The sequence below is a fragment of the Anarhichas minor genome, unplaced genomic scaffold, assembly GCF_050575085.1.
Source record: "Anarhichas minor isolate MPS153535 unplaced genomic scaffold, ASM5057508v1 ptg000028l, whole genome shotgun sequence".
In the NCBI taxonomy this organism is placed as follows: Eukaryota; Metazoa; Chordata; class Actinopteri; order Perciformes; family Anarhichadidae; genus Anarhichas; species Anarhichas minor.
The window spans coordinates 10,722,605-10,742,927 of NW_027466474.1; the positions used below are offsets into that span (position 1 = coordinate 10,722,605).

At 43.0% G+C, this 20,323-nt stretch overlaps 4 protein-coding genes across 6 annotated transcripts in view; 1 reads left to right on the forward strand and 3 right to left on the reverse strand.

The window, feature by feature from the left end:
* The window catches only part of gabrb2a (gamma-aminobutyric acid type A receptor subunit beta2a), a 28,914-nt gene extending 22,976 nt beyond the window's left edge, over nt 1–5,938 (reverse strand). For 2 of the 3 annotated variants that reach the window (XM_076103503.1, XM_076103501.1), the window contains exons 1-3: nt 5,674–5,938; nt 5,437–5,538; nt 4,933–5,000 (exon numbers count right to left, since the gene is read on the reverse strand). In XM_076103503.1, the coding sequence (XP_075959618.1) occupies nt 4,933–5,000; nt 5,437–5,538; nt 5,674–5,851 (348 nt within the window). In that variant the 5' untranslated portion in view covers nt 5,852–5,938. Of the gene's footprint in view, nt 1–4,932; nt 5,001–5,436; nt 5,539–5,663 lie in introns of all 3 variants that reach the window. The other variant, XM_076103500.1, reaches the window with a different exon arrangement.
* Nucleotides 5,939–6,004: 66 nt separating this feature from the next.
* gabra6a (gamma-aminobutyric acid type A receptor subunit alpha6a) lies at nt 6,005–12,130 on the reverse strand. Its single transcript, XM_076103504.1, has 7 exons — nt 11,915–12,130; nt 11,729–11,811; nt 11,490–11,633; nt 10,424–10,576; nt 10,088–10,335; nt 8,954–9,198; nt 6,005–7,009 (listed from the first exon to the last, which is right to left on the reverse strand). Exons 1-7 carry the CDS (start codon nt 12,124–12,126, stop codon nt 6,988–6,990), a joined length of 1,107 nt encoding a protein of 368 aa, XP_075959619.1. The 5' UTR covers nt 12,127–12,130; the 3' UTR covers nt 6,005–6,987.
* A 1,245-nt stretch (nt 12,131–13,375) lies between these two features.
* nudcd2 (NudC domain containing 2) lies at nt 13,376–15,980 on the forward strand. Its single transcript, XM_076103999.1, has 4 exons — nt 13,376–13,766; nt 14,387–14,435; nt 14,532–14,683; nt 15,485–15,980. Exons 1-4 carry the CDS (start codon nt 13,578–13,580, stop codon nt 15,566–15,568), a joined length of 474 nt encoding a protein of 157 aa, XP_075960114.1. The 5' UTR covers nt 13,376–13,577; the 3' UTR covers nt 15,569–15,980.
* Nucleotides 15,946–20,084, reverse strand: ccng1 (cyclin G1). The gene is made up of 6 exons (XM_076103998.1): nt 19,881–20,084; nt 18,329–18,592; nt 17,975–18,228; nt 17,602–17,680; nt 17,212–17,322; nt 15,946–17,073 (listed from the first exon to the last, which is right to left on the reverse strand). The coding sequence occupies exons 2-6, from the start codon at nt 18,590–18,592 to the stop codon at nt 16,882–16,884; spliced, it is 900 nt and encodes a 299-aa protein (XP_075960113.1). The 5' UTR covers nt 19,881–20,084; the 3' UTR covers nt 15,946–16,881.
* Nucleotides 20,085–20,323: the final 239 nt, after the last annotated feature.

Here is a 20,323-nt window from a genome sequence, read left to right on the forward strand (position 1 = left end):
TGTCTTAAGCTTTTTTGGAGAGCTCAGCAGAGCAAACAAGAAAACGCTGCACAAGACGAACAAGGAGACAAAATCTGGGAATATATGCGTATAAAAATGTGCATGGGTCGTAGTTCTGATTAGAATTTTTACAGCAACATCAGAGAAGAGGTGACAAAGAATTAAGATTATATAATATTTCAGATGTAATTCTGATAATCAAGTATATTGTTTGAGTCCTCTATCATGCAACAATGTTTTAGCTTTTCTATGTTTTAGATATTGTGTAAACTGAATTTATTCCCGTTTAAGATGACTGTTGTGTGAATGTGGCTCTGGTAAACTGTGAGAAGCATTTTTAACTATTATCAGAACCGATTAATGTAAAAAAATAATCAACAGCTCAATAACTAAAAGAATCGGTTGTTGCAGCCCTATTCAAGAGACTACAACCATTACAACTATGGAAAATGTCTGTTTCATTAGCATTTACTAAAAAGGCAAAATATCAACAAAATGCAAAAACTAATCCTGCCTCTTACCAGAACAACCTTCACCTGGAATACGAATGTTAAAAACCTTGAAAACGTCCCTGGAGAAAGACGTCTTATCTGCTGTTCCTTGACTTCCTGAGATCCACCAACAGGAAAAAAAAGGAGGCTGTGTTGTCATGGCAACACTGAGTAAAAATAACACAAGCTTATTTTCCACAAGCTGAAAATAAAATGGAACAGGATCAGTTTGGACAAACAAGATCAAAATGGTTGCTAATTCACAGACACAAGGAGCTGCATCCTTCACATGGATGCAGCGTAACGTCGTGTTCTGGTCATCGGCTCTCCCGTCAGCTGACGGCCGGATCCCCGTCCTCGTGCAAAGAAGCCAGCGCTTGTCAGCATAATGATCGTAATAAAAGGAACGCTCACGCCCCACTAATTCCTCCATCCCAGAAGCCTCCACAGCTGGTTTGTTTAAATCTTTTAATTCACAGCCAGCTAATTAACATTCAGAGAACAGTATTATAGCACAGGCAGCGCCTCTTAACAACCATCAACCTCAGGTATTTTACATGTAATTAACAGACGGGATGAGGAAAAGACAAGGAGCGAACATACTTATTTACCTCCCTCCTTGTTCCAGCCTTGGAGTGCATATTGTGGCTGTACTCAACATATGGATGGCGTGCTGAAGACGTTATTATGCACCGCTGATGCATTGCCGAGACAACAGACTCAACTTTTATTTAATCAGCTGCACTGGCTGTGTGCAGAACACTTTTTAATGCACCACAACCAGGGTTCGGTTCCTGGATCTGTGATTTCAGCAAAAACAAACAGCATTATGCAAATGCAATTTCAGCTGCTAAGTGAGGGAGATGAGTGATGGAGCGGGATGCCAAGCGCTGAACAGACAGACAGACAGAGATAAACAGGGAGGTGGAGGGCGAGGGGGGGCGAGGGGGGTCCCGGCCATGATATCATATCTGTGCCATATTTTGCACTAACCCCAGTGAGTCAGCACAGCCAACCCAGCGAGGATGTGTGGTCACACCTCGGACCCGGTGGACACTTCCCTCTCAAAAGAGCACATTTGTAATGTCATGCAGGCGAGGCTGCTACCACGGCGCTGACTGACCTGCACATTTGTATTGCCCGACAACACAACTGACCTTTGGGCCTGATAATCAACCTTTAGGCCATCGTTGAGGATCACAAGAGAATGCACCAAAAAAGGGGACTCCACACTGGCACGTATACACGTGTGAACCAACCTCTTAGTACATGTGCACAAAGAAGGAACAAATCCCATCGAGCACTCAAACACCACCTCAACAACCATCCTGCCCTTCATGTCAGCTTAGAAAAAAACCACAACGACAATGGCTTCAATCAGCCCCGACCGAAATGCAGAGTTCATTCTCCACCAGAGGCATTTTTATCTTTAATTAGAAGAGTGAGCAGCTGTCTGCAACCCAAACCTGCTCGCAAACACTGATTTCAAACCCAATCTTATTCTTTCATTACTGACAGCACTCCATGACTCACATGACAGCACTCCATGACTTCAGTATATTGTGTCATCACATACAGGGTTCAGTTATCTTTAGAAACAATGCAGTTCAAAAACCGGTCGACATTTAAACCAATGTGTCAACTTTTCTCCTTGCTCTGCCTGAAGAGCTTCTTTTTTTTTTTTTTTAAGTATTTTTCTTCATTTTCAAGGTTCCATAACTTACTGGATATGAAACTGACTCAGTACTTCATGTTTCTTTTTAATTCTAGGTAGAGGTAATTCTAAAAAAGAAATCCCCAGCTACAGCTTTTCAAGTGTGATTATTTGTTTATGATAGTAAACAGAAAGATCGAGGGTTCTGCTCAGCTGATTGGACGAGGCACTTGAAAACATGGGCTCTAGGAACTTATAATTGACATTTCTCAATGTTTGTTGACATTCCTGAGAGAAAACGATTGATAAAGTGAATAATTAGTAGATTACTTGCAGCATTAAATTGTACAATCACAGTTTTATTCCCTCAATCCTCACTGAAGCACTACTCATTAATAATTTCAAATGATTATGGCATCCCAACGCTTGCTAAGATAAAGGCTAAAAATGTATTTTAAATGAAGCACACAAGATAGAGAATATCCTTTTGTTGATTGAACGTCATATAGCTTCAACAATGAGCTGGAACAAGCTGCTGAAGAATCAGTATGTGATCGAGTCAGGCAGTGTGGAAGAAGATGTTTTTCCAACCTTGAAGTCATTTACTTAGAAAAAAAGGTAAACTACATGTTGAGGGGTTAATGAAGCACCGGCTGCCGCTCTCTTGTGGTAACACAAGGTCTGCTAGAACCTTTCCTGGGCGTCCACTAGGACGTAGGGGGGGCGGTGAAACTGATCACAGTGACCTTCACCTCTCTCCCACCCTGTTCTCCGCTGCCTTCCTCGGTTTCATCCTCGCCTCTCTGTGTTGTTTTCCCCCTCAGCACTTTAATCTTAAAAGCGGCTACCCCTGATGAGGAAGATCAAAGCAGCCCGGCGCTGAGCACAGGTCACCAACTCCATCCTCGTGATCACGGTGCAGGGTGATATTATTGATTTCTCTGAGATCAACCTCGTCAGCTGCTGTTATCCTCTGTTGTACCAAAGAGAGCTGGACGTGAAGAAAGGAGGAGGAGGAGGAGAATCCTGTTATGTAAGTCGCAGGAAGGATTTTTAACAAGGTGACAACGTGTGGAACACAAGACCGCTGAGGTCTTGGGATGTTTTTTTATTTGAACTTTTTGTCTAAATGTGTCTGTAGTGTCAGAGGGACGCCTGTGCAGATCTGGCGGGGAGAGCTTTTCTGAGTAATGAGCGAGATGAACGCTCTCTCATAGCCACAGGGGGTTGCGTGACGTCAGCCGCCATTCACTGTTTGGGCACAGTTTTGTGCTTTGCTACACACTCAGGCGGATGTATGAAGCTGTGTTTTTTTCCAGATGAATGCTCGCATAGATGCCTAGTTCTTAAGTAAGATAACCCTTTGGAGCAAGGCAGAGGTGGATTACATGGCTGCTGAGCCCAGAGTCACAGCCAGGGATCCAGTCAAAGTGGTGGGAGGGGACGGAGGATGGAGGAGGGAGAGGGAGAAAGGGAGAAGCCAAAGCGAGTGAGGGGTTTCTATTTCAAATCTCCCCGGACCCCCAAGGCACTTCCGTTTTGGCTGCATCCTCCACCAAAATAAATCATTTCCATCAAAGGAGAAGCTCTGACCATATTCAGTGCTTTTCCTCATCCAAGGCAAACTCACTCGCTCTGCTGTATTTATGTGCTAACAAACTCATTCAGTGCAGTCTAAAATGGCCACACAAATTTGACAGGCTGCCAAATCAAACTTAAAAATGGCTCACTTAATAATAGAGAACACATCTCTTTCAATTCCTACAGGCAAACTTGTTTTTCATGCTCTTATATAACATCTCTATTATGTTGCTCCATGGAGAGGCTGCTTTGTAAATTATCTTTTCTTACACTCTGAATCCTCTGCAAAGACTGCTCTTAATATTTATCTCAATGCATCCAAAATCCCACGAGCAAAACCAACTGTTCTAAACTAGAAATGGAGTATATTTCATGCAGCAGAGCTACACTGAAGTAGTTAAAAACTGCCGTCAGTTTCCTGTGGGCTGCGGTCTGTCTGTCTGTCTGTCACACGGATCAATAGGTGGTGCTCTTGCATGGGCTGCTGAACTTTTCCCCCTGTCCTCTCCAAGTCTCACACATAGCGCTCATCTTTGTGCACCAAAGCTCAAGCCGTTTTTTGGGGGAGTTTTTTTGTTGCAATGCTTTGACCGGACATGTATTATTAACAAATTGCTTACGTCATAAGACAAGTAAGGGGGAAAGATCATTTACGTAGACGGTGATGATGTGATTGGCCGCCCGAATTAAAATAATTAAAAGCGCTATAAAAACATCAAATGATGCCAGTTTGGAGAAGATGTTTGTTTTTTTTAATTTATTTTGTAGGTAACTGCAAGAAGAGGGGAGGAGGGGGAGTGCGTGTCAACAAAATTACACCACCGAGGCTTGACAACGTGAAGCAGTCAGGAGCACACATACACACACATGCAGCTCTCCGCGCGCGCAGCCGGGGCTGTGCGTCCGAGTGCGCCAGTGAGTGTGTGTTTTGAATTCAAATGCAGCAACACACCAGAGCTGCAAATGCGGAGACTGAGAGGAGGATGGCGATGATGTGTTTTCGGAACGGAAGCCTGATTTTTTTTTTTTTTTCACCCGAGTAAAAAAATGTATTCACAAGATGCCTCAGCCCGGATCACATTATCCCGGCTTCTCTCACATACAATCACACAGGACCCGTGATAAGTAGCCCACTTCAGGGGTATTCCAACCGTGCCGTGCAATTGGCAACATAAAGCGGGGTAATAATCATGAAGATGCACCTACCATATTGACTTCAGAGACCATGTCTATGCTGGCTATGTCTATATTCATTCCCACAGCCACCGGCGCACCTGTGAAGGAATAGAGGCATTATTAAAAGAAATGTGAATAATTCGCTCATCGTGTAAATTTAACAAATTCGTGACGCGAGGTTCCTCTCTGCTCCCCTCCACCTACAGGAGCCTTGTGTATCATCGGCCTGAGCGAAGAAAAAAAATATATATATTATGTTTAACACGCAGATGCGCTTAAATGCGGTTAATTTAATCTTCTTAGTGGGATAATCAAACATTAATGAGCGGGATCGATCACGTAAAAAAAAAGCCCGTCCTATCTCCTCCATCAAATGAAATATGCACATCATTTCTCGTAGCCTAATTAGAAAGGCCTATTTGGCTGTGAAGGGATGATTACGTAAATTAAAGGAGATTTTGCGATTCATTAAACATGTATTGCACGTCGGGAGGGTGAGAAAACATGACATTCCGTTTTCAATTTGCTCGTTACCTCCGAAATCTGGCCTCAACCGAATGTCGTATCCTTTCATCAGTCTGTCCACTGTTTCCTTTACCAGAGGCATATTGCTCGGATCTTTGAGATCCTTGGCGCTGTGGGAGAAAAAGGGTGGTGTAATGCAAAACAGCTTATTAATATCACACGCCAGGCACGCGTATATAGATGCTATGTATACATGACACGAAAGACAGGGGACCGACAATAGGAAACGAGATTACCTTTGAGTCCAGACAAAAGTCACGAGTAACGAAAAAGTAAAAATCCCAAAGTGGTTTTTCCTGATCCTCCCCATCGCAACAGTTTTTGAGGCGGTTTCGGGATGCGAGTGAGGAGAGCGCACATCCAACTTACTCCAGACAGTGCAGAGGAGCCAATGAGAGGCGCATGCGTGCAGCCAGCCCAACATCAAAGAGTGGAGACTGATGATGGTGGATGAGCAGTTTCCATTGCAGAGAAAAATATTAAAGGGACAAGTGGTTGTGCGTAATGAAGAAGCAAGCATTTGTGCCAGGAGTGAAATGAACGACAGCAGTGTTAATTTCAGAATTGTTTTATTATTCTTCTGTTTATCACTTGGCAGTATATATTCTGACAAGGTCAAACAATGGGATGCACTGAAGGGTTAAAGTGGTCAACATGTCAACTTAAGATCAAGTTTATTCCCTCAGCTTTTATGTTACAGGACATATTAAATGGCTGAAAACAGAATAACACTCCATCCGTTTTCAGGTTGACACTTTATATGCAAACATCTGTGCCCAACAATCATGCAGCATCCGTACAAAAATAGAAAATGAATGTCATCAACACCCATGGGTATTACATCCTACTCTTCCCTGCAATGTTTTCGGAGGACCTGCAGTAGATCTGAAAATGCAGAAGGAGCACTAGAGCGCCAGAGCAGAAAGGTGGGATGGAAAACACAATCCCACAATTCATTTTCTCAGGTTTGAGTACATTTTCGAAGCCGCAGGGAGGGATGCGAGCCTCCTCTAAATTGCCTTTGATCTTGTTGTAGTGGGAGCTGTGCTTCTGTAGAGGGCAGGCTTCTGAAAGCATTGGTTCACTGTTGCATCACCACCAGTTACAGCCATCATAGATTATATCATGCACTTCTTTTTGATGTGTTTCTAAGTGTGTGTCTGAGCCGTCATGCGTGTGCTGTATGTGTGAGGCGTCTGTCCCGGTCCAGAGCCCGAGTTGTTGTTGTGTGTGTGTATACGTGGCAGGCTTTAAAGTGATTGAGGCCCATGAAGGGCAGCTCTTCAGCTACTGATCAGGACACAAGTGGGCAGTGGTTACAGCCTGTGAAATGAGTAGATGTGCGGCAGGAGAATAAATGAGTTCCTGATTAATTTCCTATGTCAGATGAGAGCAGACTGACTGCTGAAAGCTTGTTCACACACAGAGAGAGAGAGAGAGAGAGAGAGAGAGAGAGAGAGAGAGAGAGAGAGAGAGAGAGAGAGAGAGAGAGAGGGGGAGAGAGAGGCTGGCTGGATGCTGAAGGTCTCTTCGGCTGCACGTGCCCTTTTCCAGGTCTTCTTAGTTTTTAAGAACCACGTCCCTGCAAAACCAGAATACGACAGAGCATTAAATGTGAGAGGAGAATACAGAAACCTCTCTCTTCCCACATTAAGAGAGACTCTATCTGCAGTACACTGCACAGCCCAAACTGTTACTGTGCTCCCTGTCCTCTCAGAGCCTTCTTCAAAAGTACCGAACGAGAGACGTGGCAAAAATATGTAAAGGGGTTAGATGTGATGCAGCTGTTCTCGTGCTCTCCATCTTGTCTCTCTCATTATTCTGCAGAACGTTATAAACAAAACAACCATAAAAATGATCTGATGGGAACATGAGAAGCATGATGAGCAGATTTGCACTCCCAGTGTTGCATAACACATCTCTCTCTCTCTCTCTCTCTCTCTCTCTCTCTCTCTCTCTCTCTCTCTCTCTCTTTTTGCACTGTATCCCTCTCTGTCTTTCTTGGACATGGAGCTTTGTGTTCTATAAGTGGCTCACTTATAAGCGGGAAAGTGAATAGTCTCTTTTTCATGTACTTAGTGTACAAAGTAAGCTCTGGTTTCTTTTTCCTTTTTCGAGACCCCCATGGGGAGCATGGAGAAACAGTGTTGTCATTAAAACAGATGGGTTTTTGCCGGCCCTCAGGTGAACTTTATATAAAAGACGAGAGAGCTTGATGCATATTTTTCTTCTTAAATTAACTGAGCCCGGCCCTTTTTGTATTTTACATGTATGATGATAAAAGCCACAGTGCTGGCGTCAATGCAGCAACGACGGGACCTAACATCATTCTCTTTTCTTTTTTCCCCTACAAATCTGGGGGCTGTTTCAGCATTAGAAATTATTGATGTCTTTACTGCCTGGATACAATTCTTTGACAAAAACTGTGGGTAGTTATTGTTCTACTGAAGCTATCATAATTAGATCAGAGTGAGACAGATTTGTGACTCTTTGAGACACAAAGTAAGTAAATATTCTTTGTCCATTGTCCGATTCCTTTCCCTTTTCAACTCAACACATTTGTACAAGAATGCCGGATACCTTTAAGTCTGTCTCTACTATTTTTACTACTTTGCATGAAATGCTTACTGGATCTGCTGCCTTGTCACACAATACTCAAAAGGTTAAAGGTTAAACTCCAAAAGGGAGGTTTTCTTGTAAGATATGATCATGGGTAAAATCACAAGGAGTGTGTACGTTCATGTCAGTGGTTCGAGATGGTGGGGCTAGGACCTCCCCCAATGGGTCACAACATAAATCTTACGGTTCGCAAAAAATAAGTGAATGTTTTCTCTTACCCAAAATCATAGCTCTTTTTTAGTCTTTTCTCAAATCTTACCTTTCCTGTGAAATACGATCATTTTTTCCCTCTTCAGTTCTCCAATTATTATTCAGATTCAGAAGAGATACTCATCACTCTTTCATAACCGGTTAACAAATTCAACCTGTATAGGTTGCTGGTAGATATTGCAAGCCAAAATGGTTGGGACTAACTTCTTGCAATCTCCTTTTCCTACAGCAGAAGAACAATTACAGGACAGGGCTGATGATATTCTATGTTTTTCAAGTCCAACTAATATCCTAAAACAGCTGAACACTGCAGTACGTTACTCTTACAGGAGTATATTGTGTACATTTGTTGTGGATTATATTTTCAGGTGTGGATTAATATATATTCAGTGCTCAAGTGAGTATTTATGGCACCGTGACTGTGTACGATATGTGTGATTGACTACAAAATAAATCCCATACCCAACGCCCATAGTCGTCAAAATAAAGGAACATGTCATCCAGTGTAACAGCGTGGCACATTCATGGTTTTTGAAGTTCCTGGAGATCTAAGCTATATTAGGCGTTTGGCTACACAGACAATGCTTGTTATAGTACAACCGACTCATTATTGGATTTGGGTTTGCTGTGAGGAAAAATATAGATTATCGTCAGACCTTTAGCAACTGTACCAAGCTAATTGAATTGACTGATGTACCTGGCACTCTCCATGTTGTCGTAGGCCAAGTACATGTACCAGTAGACTAGGTTGAAGAGGGCGAAGGCCAGGGGAAAGAGGATGCGGGAATACTTGTCGATGGGGCTGGTGCCGGCCAGCTGCGGGATTTGAGGAAAAGCGGAGCCCTGCTGGAGGAAAATCGGCAGTGGTGGACCATCTTCTGCCTCACTGCGACACACTGAGTGGTTTCTCCTCTTCAAGCCATCCTGAGGGATGCTGGCCGACTGGTGGGAGGGGGGTGAGGGGGATTTGGAGGAAAAACAGGAAGAGATGAGATAGAGTTAGTATGGGTTTTCTAATCAAAAGGGGTTGGTAGTGTAAAGGAAAGACAAACTAGGAATTTATACATATATGAGGCTGGAAGTTATGTTGGTTCCCACAGGAGCTTTCTCTCAATGGCATGCCAACATCCCTATAGATCACAGCAGGTAGTTTGCTGGATGCCCATAGGATGGTTAAGAGATTATGTAGGGAGGAGTGCTGGAGTTAGTCTCTGTTCTCACACTGAGGCTATTTTTAAAACATCTAACCATGAGCCCTGCACGTGAGACAGATCCCAGGAGGACGCTGTGGTGGCTTACTGTATTAGCATTCAGCATATAGCTCTAGATGAGAGCACTACAACAGCACGTATTACTATTTAATGTGTGGTGTGCCCTGAATTAGTAGAATGGAACAGGCAGGGTGACTACTTTGAAATGCACAGAAAAAAGACCTATCTGTGGCATTATTTCTTACTCTCTACATATGAGTCTGGAGCTGCTGGCTTCCTGTTCATAACGACCATCACTGCATCATCAACCTCTGCAACAGTGAGCCGACTCTGGACCTCCACTCACCATGATTAGCTATGTAAATGCATTTGAGATGTCACGTGATATGATTCTTCCACTTTTCTACAGTTTTATATTGTTTTATACGTAACACATGAATTGAAAAGGCAAAGAGCAACAATTTTTTTGTATATGCAAACGTAATCAATAAAAGTCTTTTACTTGTAATTCTGGTTCTACAAACATTGATCGGCACAGAAAGGTGCTGGGACATCTGTTGCACTCTATTTAGCGATCACCATGTTTTAATGATGACAGTAACATAAAGTTAGATTCTCACCGAGGCGTTGTCATCATCGCTGCCGGTAGCCAACACCTCGAGCTTGTCTTGTCTAGCTTTCTGCTTCTTCAGACGGTTGGCCTGGAGGGTGGCGAAGTAGTTTACTGCCGCAAACTCGACAAGAGCCGACGCCACAAAGGCAAAACACACAGCGATGAACCAATCCATGGCCGTGGCATAGGCTACTTTGGGAAGTGACTCACGGGCGCTGATGCTCAAGGTGGTCATGGTCAGCACTGTGGTGATGCCTGGAGGAAGACGAGCATTTATGCAACACACATGGAGAAGTATAACAATATCAAACGTAAACATTGAGTGGTGGGAAGAGGGGCGTACCAGCGACTGTGCGTGCAGGAACAGACTCTTTGTTGATCCAAAAAGAGACTTGTGACAGCACAACCACCATTATAAGAGGGATGTAAGTCTGTATGAGGTAGTAGCCCAGCTTCCTCTGGAGGTGGAAATGGACCACCATCACCGAGTAGTGACCTGCGAGATCAAAAGCACGTGTGAAGAGAGCAACCCCGAGGGACAGAGCAGCGTAGCACACAACGGATGCCCTTGCCTGCCCTTGAAACAGAATAGCTGTTGAGAGAAACATAAAGATGTATTGCTGCTGTGAAGGCTGGAATAGCCTGCTAACTGTAAGGCAGCATTTGAGAGACAAGAGGAAGAAAGAGAGGAAGGACCAGAAAGGAGGAGGGAGCACAGCAGACATTTATTTAGAAATGGGATAAAGTCAAGAGGAAGGAGCGAGTGAGGAGGGGCAAGGAGAAGAGCATGCAGTGTCACTGTGCGTAGCTGCCCTGCTCTATGTGAACACATGCATGCCGACGTTCACAGACCAAAAACACGCTGCACACACACGCACACATACAGAGATGTCCTCTCTCTCTCTCTTAGGTTTTCTAAATGGGTATCATTGCTACGTTTTTTGAGCCTGCCTCATCCTTTTCCTCTCTATTCCAGGAATCTGCTGGGTTCACAGCAGGGGAACACTTCTCCTACTTCTGGTGAAAAGAGAAAACGCACACACACACACACACACACACACACACACACACACACACACACACACAGACACTCACACACACACACTACTCCATCCTTCCTCCTCTATCCCTGTCAGTGCATTCATTTGGCTTTCAATCCATAGTTCTTTTTAAAGGCACACCGTAGCATTAGGCCGGACCACTTAAGCATCTTACACTAGATGACTGCTGAAGGAAGTCTTTGCTTTTATATCGGCTCTACTCTGGAAGAGTTTGAAGAAACTCATCTGACCTGCTCTCAGATTCATCAGCTCATGGAATAAAAAAAAAAAATGAAACATCTAAGTGTGGGTAGGACTGCAACAGTGTCCTAATGAAAGAGCAATGTGATAGCTGACAGTGAGCGTTACCTGTGTTTGATTTGAATATCTCACTGGACAAAGTCTGTCCCACCAGGTCATACTGCAGCAGACTCATGGACTCTTTGGGACAATCGACAGACGCTATTGGTCCCTTCCTCCAAGTGAAAATGATTTCACTGCTTGTGTAGGCATCTAAAAATGCAGAGGCAATTAGCAAAAAAATGTAAAACTCAAAGGTTTGACACATTCATGAATCTGGACATTATTATTCCATCTGTTATACTTACAACTTCCAAACCTGAGAGGACAGGTGTGGCCGTCCATTGGGAAGTTCATGAGCCTCATTGGACATTCTGAGGTGATTGTCAGTCTAACAGCAAGAGAACACGTGGACACACGTTATCTTTTCCTATAAACCTAGTGTCCACAAAAGAACCCATCAACAAAACAATAGGTGTTCAAAGTAGGATCACCTCATGGTGTAGAAGACAGTCCCGTTCTGCATGATGCGGAAGAGTTTGTTGGGTGTGGTCATGTTATGAGAAATGGACTTCTTGGAGTTTCGGAAAAAAGAGTCTGGCGTCCAGATCTTGTCCACCATGCGGTTGTTCAGCCGCAGGATTTCAGAGGGGCCTTCAAATTTTAGCCGCTCGTCAACCCACATCTGACGGAAGAACATGTCCATGGTGTACTCCTGATGCATAAACACAACATAACATAACATATTAGTGAATGTGGTAACAAACCAAACTACCCGAAGCTTTAAATTTCAACCTTTGTCCCTGACATTTATCAGTACAGACATTTCAACTCGCAGTGGAAGGTGCGGAGAGATGACGAGGCAATGATGGATGCCACTCATCCCAGATAATCATTAATCAATTCGTTCAGCCATTCCCTCGGTCTGACGTGTTGTCATATTGATTTAGATGCCATCAATAATGGAGTTATAAGGCTGGTCAAACAGATTAAAGCTCATTAGATGGTCTCATGGCAGATTGCCCATAAGGCAGGGATTCAGTGATCACTGAAGCGCTGTTATCTCCCTGAGTCAGCACATATACATCTCCTTACAACAGTAGTATCTTACCATCTCAACATCTGACACCGGTCCAAAGCTGGTGACAAAGATGTCTGTTTTCACCTCTGTAACACCACCTATAAAAGTAATAAACAACTGTACAATGCACACAATAACACAAGATGCACAATCTTCTTAGTTTATCAATGAATATGTACGTCTTTAGAAACAAGGCTTTAGGATATAAAGTCTGAATTACCTCCAGATCCAGGTCGCAATCTGTTGTCATAACCATCCAAAAGTCGATCCAAAATGAGAGTGATGTTGTCCGAGTAAATCTTCTCAATTCCACGCACACTACCAAGACTGCAGAGAAAAAAAAAGGTTAAACTTGCAGGCTCATTGTACTCTGACCTATGTTCAAGCAGAGAGGGAAGACTTACGTTATCCAGCAGAAAAAAGTAACAAAAGTTAAAATCAGAATGGCCATCCTGGGCAGCATTGATCACCAAATATGCAGTCAACTCTCGGAGCAACTCATACTTAATAAAATTGTGTGTGAGGGGAGTAAAAAACAGAGCTAGAGTCCTCACTGGTGTTGCTAAAGTGACTGGTTGGTATGCATAAGGACACCAGAGGCACTAAGTCAAGAACAGTAATCTAATTAACAGATTAGTAAATCCACTCCATTTTTAGACAAACTTTAAAAGTCTCCAAAGTAAATTAATTAAAACAAAAATGAAGAGAGATTGAAGTAAATGCAACTCCTATAATGTCAATAAAGCACTGACAAAAGTCTGACATGTATTTGATAAAATTAGTTTTTATTGTTGTAGTTCCTGTTATCAGACAGCAGATGGCGCTGCAGCCACAATGTTTTTCGCAACCGGAACTGAAATGCTTACTCAGAGAAGACGAAGAAGAAGAAGAAGTGTCGATAGAGTGAGGGGCCATCATACTACAGGGGCAATACTGACATTTAACTTGATATGTTCATAACAACAATTATACAAAGCAAAGCAAAGAGTGGTGAAGATCAACCGCGTAGCAAACTGTTAGCATAACTTCTCTGTTAGCCAGTTAGCTGACGTTAGCCGACCTGTCAGAGCCGCAGCATGTCGGTGCACTTCGAGGAGAGGAGCGGGGTGGTCCCCTGCCAGACCCCCTGGGGCTCCTGGTACCAGACCATGGAGGAGGTTTTCATCGAGGTCAATGTGCCTAATGGGACGTCCGGTAAGGAGGTCAAGTGTCATCTGGGATCCAGACACATCGAACTGCATGTCAAAGGGAAGGAACTCTTCAAGGTAACATTAGACTCCCGATCAACATAATTTCAACTCAGAGAACGAGTGCGTTTTCAGTTTTTGAGATCTGTTAAATTGTGTACTGAATGTGTGAGTGTACTTTGTTGTTGATTTGAGCCTGGTACCCAGCTCTCTAAGGGAAAAGGAAGCAACATCAAATTTACAAATGACACAAAAACAAATGAGACAAACTACAAAAGTCTGTGGGTGCTGCTGAAATCGAATGAAATGCAGATCACAAAAAGAAGACTCCTAAACCAGAGCTTTCACAAATACAGACCGACTAAAGAGAATTAATAGAAACAAAGTCTCTATCTGACTTAACCTGTCCAAAAACCAAACATTGTACACAGCACCGCTTCTCCTAGTGTATTCATACAACGGAGTATCCACATGTGTACTTTCATTATATAGGATGAACTGTATAGGCTGGGTCACAGAAGGGAAGTACACAGTTCCATTGCAATTTCAATCGGAGGGTCAGTAAAAGTATATATGCATATATATGTTGCTACATCGTATTTTGTGACCAGTACTGAAATCATACGCTCGTGACTGGTTTGACTGCAAGGTGAACGCACGTATTGACTTCACAAACTCTTCTTTTTACATTCCGTCAGGGAAAGTTGTTTGACACAACCATGTCTGACGAGGCTACGTGGACACTCGGTAGGTGGCGTCCCCTCTAAGTGACACGCTCATTAACTTTGACTTGAATGTGTTTTAATAAGTCACCCTTATCTCTTATTCTTTTTTTCTTCTTAGAGGACAAGTGTCTGATCCGGATCATTCTGATGAAGACTAACAGAGAGGCAGGGAACTGCTGGTCCTCGCTGCTGGAGGGGGAGTACTGTGCGAATGCCTGGGTCCAGGACCAGATGCAGAGGAAGCTCACACTGGAGAGGTTCCAGCGGGAGGTTAGTTTAATTAAGGGCCACCTGAAGGGTCGTGGTGTGTGTTGCCAAGACATTATCAGATGCACACCTGTCTGCCTCTGCACATGGCCACAGGAGGGTAACTTATGTAGCCAGGTAGATGCCTCTATTTAATAAGCCACCTCAAATAAAGGGTTATAAGTAGTGACTAATGGTTTATAAATAAAACGCTTTATGATCAGCTTTTGTTTCCAGGTTGGGAAAATCTCGTTGGCTGGTTTCTGTTTGGTAATGTAGTTAAAAATGTTAACACGCCATTTATAAATGCTCATAAATTTATAATAAAACATAGTCCGTGTTAATATGATGCTAATGGATTTTTTATCCAATTGTTTTCAGCTCTTTTCTAGAAATAAGTGTTCAAACGGTCTAACCAGTCAGAGGAAGATTTCACAAATTGGCAACCAAAAAGTTGTTTATAATATTGACTTAACTATTCTATGAAGCATCAGAAAAGGATCTACTGGCAGTTAATGAATCCATTATTTACATTTCATGAATGCCTGATCATGTGCTTCATTAGAAGGTGGTACCGCCAGGTAGAAGCTTGATTACGTCAAAAGTAAAAAAACAAGAGGAAAAAAAGGAAAGCATTAGCAGATGTGTTTTTTGTCCTTTTGAACTTGAACAGTGCTTTCAAGGTGGTGAGAGGAAACATATGAATGCATCCTCAGAGCATCACAGATATCAAATTGTGTGTGGCTTTGTAAAATGAATGAAAGTGTTTGCATTGAAAGGAGGCAACATGGCTCCTGCTCATGAAATGATTGCACTCTTTGCTAGAATCCTGGATTTGACTTCAGCGGTGCGGAGATATCTGGGAACTTTGCTGGTGGTGGTCCGGACTTCTCCAGTTTACAGAAGTGACCGGTGTCATGGTGCCAAAGACCTGCAGCGTGCTGGAGATGTCACCTCTGTCTAATGAACACTGCTGAGGACTTCCATTGCATGAAGACGAACAGAGGAAGGATCAAAGCTCCTATGATGAACAGTCAAAAGGCTTGGCCTTCAGAACTCAAATACTGGACGTCTACTAGACGGAACTATTCGACAAATATATATTTTTCACCGCAGCCCTTTTATCCGACTTGTTTGAGTCCGATTTGGCAAGTTGCCATGCTCATTATACAAAGGTTGCCACGCTCATTATACAGGCAGAGCAACGGTTGATGGAAACTGTTGTATTTGGTTGTAAGAAGCCTGTGTGATGTGTTGTCTTTAAATAATGAGAATGCACAAGCAACAGCTTTTCAATAAAGTTTTATTGAAAGGTACAATACATAGGTTAACGAGATGGTGTATTCAATTCGCCATTTTAAATTTGGAAACTTTTTTTTTGTCACTCAAAGAAACTTCTGCTGGACAGGGAATCTGACAAAGAAAATGCAATACAAATTGCAATCCACATTTCCACTGCAACAAGCAATTTTTTTTCTGTTTTTGCTGTATAATTGACAACTCAAATCAGTAATACATGCAGTACTTAACTGTGTAAACAAATTAGAAATTTGTGAAAACAACTCATCTGTAACCACCGGCTCAAACAGTACGGTCAGCCATACGCGACTTGATCGTCAACGGCCTCACGTCACTGGAGAAGACCAGAACTCCCTCTCCGTATCAAAATAAAAACAAAAAATCATCACCTTGGGTAGGAGTGTGCAAACAGGACAGTTCAGCAACCTAGGGTGGGAGTTAAGGATTTTGGGCCCGATTTCTTGGTTCCATTTTTGCTATTCACAAAATCCTTCTCCCTCCTCTTCCACATAGTGGACTGAGGACCTAGGTGGTTACATACTTATTAGCTTAAAACCAGCAACCCATTCCAGGAAATACCAAACACCGTGGAACGGATTTTATCAAGATCATACTGTACACTTGTGCAAGCCACTCGACCAGGAAAGTAGAACTTAGCAGGATGGCGGTAGATAAACCGTTCTGACGAAGCATTACTCCTCGTCATTGGGGCAGATAAAAGACTAGTTGAGTAAATCAGTAAGATTTCTTTTGAGCTTTTCCTTAAAGACATCCATCATCACCGATGAAGGTCTGTAAGGAAAATAACTGGAGCTGTACGAGGGTGACCACACTGCAAGAAATCAACCCGAAAGTTGCATCCAATTTAGGGACAGTTGCAATTTCCCCCTGCATGTAAGGTCACCCGTCCGTACCTCCAGGGATTAACAGGCTGACTCGGGTATGGTGGGAAGATGAGTGATCTTGTAGTAGCTGTGCTTCAGCTGACGTGCAGTTCTTCCCGAAATAGTCCAGCGAAGCCTCTGGCTGTTGGGCCTGGAGCACCTGGTGGTGGCATATTCAGCCAGGCACTTTCCAACCAACTCCCGCACGCAAACCAGGTCCCCGTCTCTGATCTGCACAGAAGACACAACAGGTGGGGGAAAAATAAATCATTATTAGTGTCCTAATTTCCACTAATCCTAACATTAGGCAATCTTTGTGGTTCTAACCAGACGAAGCCACACAAACGGATAGAAACAGTTGGTGCTTACGTGCAGCTGCTGCTGCAGAGCTTTCAGGGCCTCTGCTATGTTGTCGGTGTACTCGGGGTCGTGTTCTTCCTGGGCCTCGTAACACAGGAGCGCCATCGCGAGCAGAGACGGCTGCAGAGAAACAGATCATAGGTTCGTCATCGCAATAAAACTTTAAACAGTAAATATATCTTTCTAAGAAAACTGGCAGAGAAAACATGACATTTTAATAATGAATGTGCTCAAAACAGATAGACTACTTTATACTAAACTACCACTACAAACATGAAAGCTTTTTGACTTTTAAGTCACATGGTTAGCAAAGTGGAACGGCCGCATGCCACTTAGACATTATGAAATAGTGTAATACAATACAAACCACCTTTAAAATGTTGACAGGTTTTGGCCTACCTTTATTTTGGAGAAGACAAATGAGCAGTGACAGGCTTTCAGTTGGGCCTCCAGTCTCTCGAGGCTCAGTATCTTCTTGCTGTGAAACAGAAAATGCTTTTAGTGTCAACTTAGAGAGCTCACTAGACAAGACATCAAGAACAACGTAATATCACTGATCATGTTTTGAACAGATTTGTTTTCTAACACTGTCCGTTCCACGAGTCTATAAACCTACATGACTCCACGTTGGACCGTGACTGTTGCCGTGAAAGCATTTTGCCTATTATTCTCTTTAAAGCCAAATATGAGAAGACACATTTTAGTGGAGTAAATATAAATCGTTGTGAGTCATGGTTCAGCCCTGCAGGTTGATGTGACCGTCTGTCCTTACCTCTCAGCGTCCAGCTGCTTCTGGATGTGGCTGTGAAAGAGGCGGAGGAAGCGGAGGGCTGTGGGGGCCTTCACCTTCCAGTTAAGCTTCTCCATGATGATCTTCTCCATCCTCATCATGTCAGACACCGTGAAGCGATTCTGACTGATGCGGATCAGTTCGTTGGCCAGAGGCACGTTCTTCTCCTCTTCTGCAGACTTCACTGCAATGTAGAAGCAGCACAGGCCCACGCAGGACAGGTGCTTTGGTTGAATCTGGGGAGGACAGGGAAAGGAATTTAGAATTTAAAGCAACCGTTTGCTATTTCTAGGCGGCCAGCAAAATGTGCTTTTCAGGTATTAATGTATTTCAAACCTTCATCACGGAGAGGAATCGATCCAACAAGCTGATGGCCAGTGAGAAGGTCTCCGAGCTGAAACCAAAGAACCTGGTCAGAGAGTGCAGGTCCTTCACCTCCAGCTCCCTCAGCCTGGCGGTCATCCGGAGACCATTGTCCTGGGAGCTCTCGATGAGCCTCAAGCCACTCAGCTTCGGTTGGTATCGGCCCTCCAGATCCGTCAGGGCCTTCAGCTGAACGGGAAAGGGCTGTGCTCCGGGTTCTGTCACTGTGTCGATCATCTGCGCAGATAGGGAGGTAGAGCTGAATAATTCTGACTAAAGTCAACTAAAACACAATATTATTGACTCCAAGTCTCAGTACTGATGATGTGACAAGATCGTGTGCATGTCTGTTGAAATATGTGATACTTTGAAACCATAGTTATGGCTATATCTACATTAGAGTGGAAACGATCAGCTGATTAATTGCCTATTAGCCACATTATACACACAACTATATAGTGTGTCTAATACACATGGATGCTTTAATAAGACATTGTGTTTGGCAATACGGTCTCTGATATAAAATAATAATACTGTGGATATGATGACCAAGCAGGTAGACAAATGGTTTCACTCTGCTATAACATTCAAATAAGTCACTAATTTGCATCTGTGAGCTAAGAACAGACGATATCTAGCCTTTTCTGATATCAACACATCTACGCAAAATGTCAACTGTCCAATATAATTTATACCATAGCCCAAATGTGGGAACGAACATATCAAACTATACATTAAACCGAATGGTTGGTCATTTTAGAACAGCCTTACTTCAATGAGAAACAGTTAAACGCACCTATGTATAAAACTAATGTCGTTTACCAACAACAGATCTGGATTAGGGATATGTATTGCGTAAGAGCCCTGGGAGTGTTTCCAAATGTTTAAGTTATCCAGTAACAAGCAGCTGTCATTGAACTGGACTCAACTGGAATAGGCAAAGGGTGTAACTTCAAACATGGATAACCTTACATACTACACACCAGGGACATGTCAAACTAAGTTTATCACAACTTATATATAGTCATATATGTATATTACCAAGGTTAATATAACTTTCTTATTAGAATCACTCCTCTATGAAACATGTTTGATGGACCAGGCCATGCTCGTCACAGGGTCATGTCTCGACATGTCCTCCCGTACACACTAATGGAGAGCTAACGAAGAGCCCGATGACAACAGACACAAGTGAGAGAACATAGTTTAAACCGTAAAACTATGGTTTAAACTACGAGACATATCACTGTGAGTGATAAATCAATCTAACCCTGTGCTTCATGACAGTGAAGGGGACTTGACAAACTAGTCTGACGTTAAGAACGTGACGCTAACCGTTAGCTAACGCTACAACCGCTAATGCTAACATCACTTTCTAACGGTCGTATCTTTAGTTTATCGTCTTCTCAGCTATGAACAGACACAGAATGACGTCTTTTACAGTCTAGTAAACCCTATCCCACTTTAAACATATACATATATACGGTTAGTAGACGTGATATAGAAGGACGGTTGGTTCACTTACCTTGGGTGAAGTTACGTTGCTTTTAATATAATTTAAAAAAGGGAAAAAAAGGTCTCACGCACTTTTAAAAGGTGAGTGAAAATATATTTAAAACACAAAAAAGTGTGTGTATGAACTTTCACTAAAGAAAGTTTTAAGCGTAGGTTAATTTCTGCCTATGCACACCCCCTACCCTTGGAGTTAAGGCGATGGGGAAAAGGGCAGCCTGGTTATCGAGGCAGTGCTTTAGCCAGACCCACGAGCTAACACGGGGAGCATTCATTGGTCAGCGACAGACGACATTCCTGCTTCTACATTTCAATTGGTTATATTTCCAGCCTCACACAGTTAAGTCCCGCCCTGTAAATACCGGTGGCCAATCGCAGAAAGGGAGGCGGGACATGACCAAAATTTGTCTGACGATATACATACAACATTACAACAGAAGGGAATAACAGAAAGGA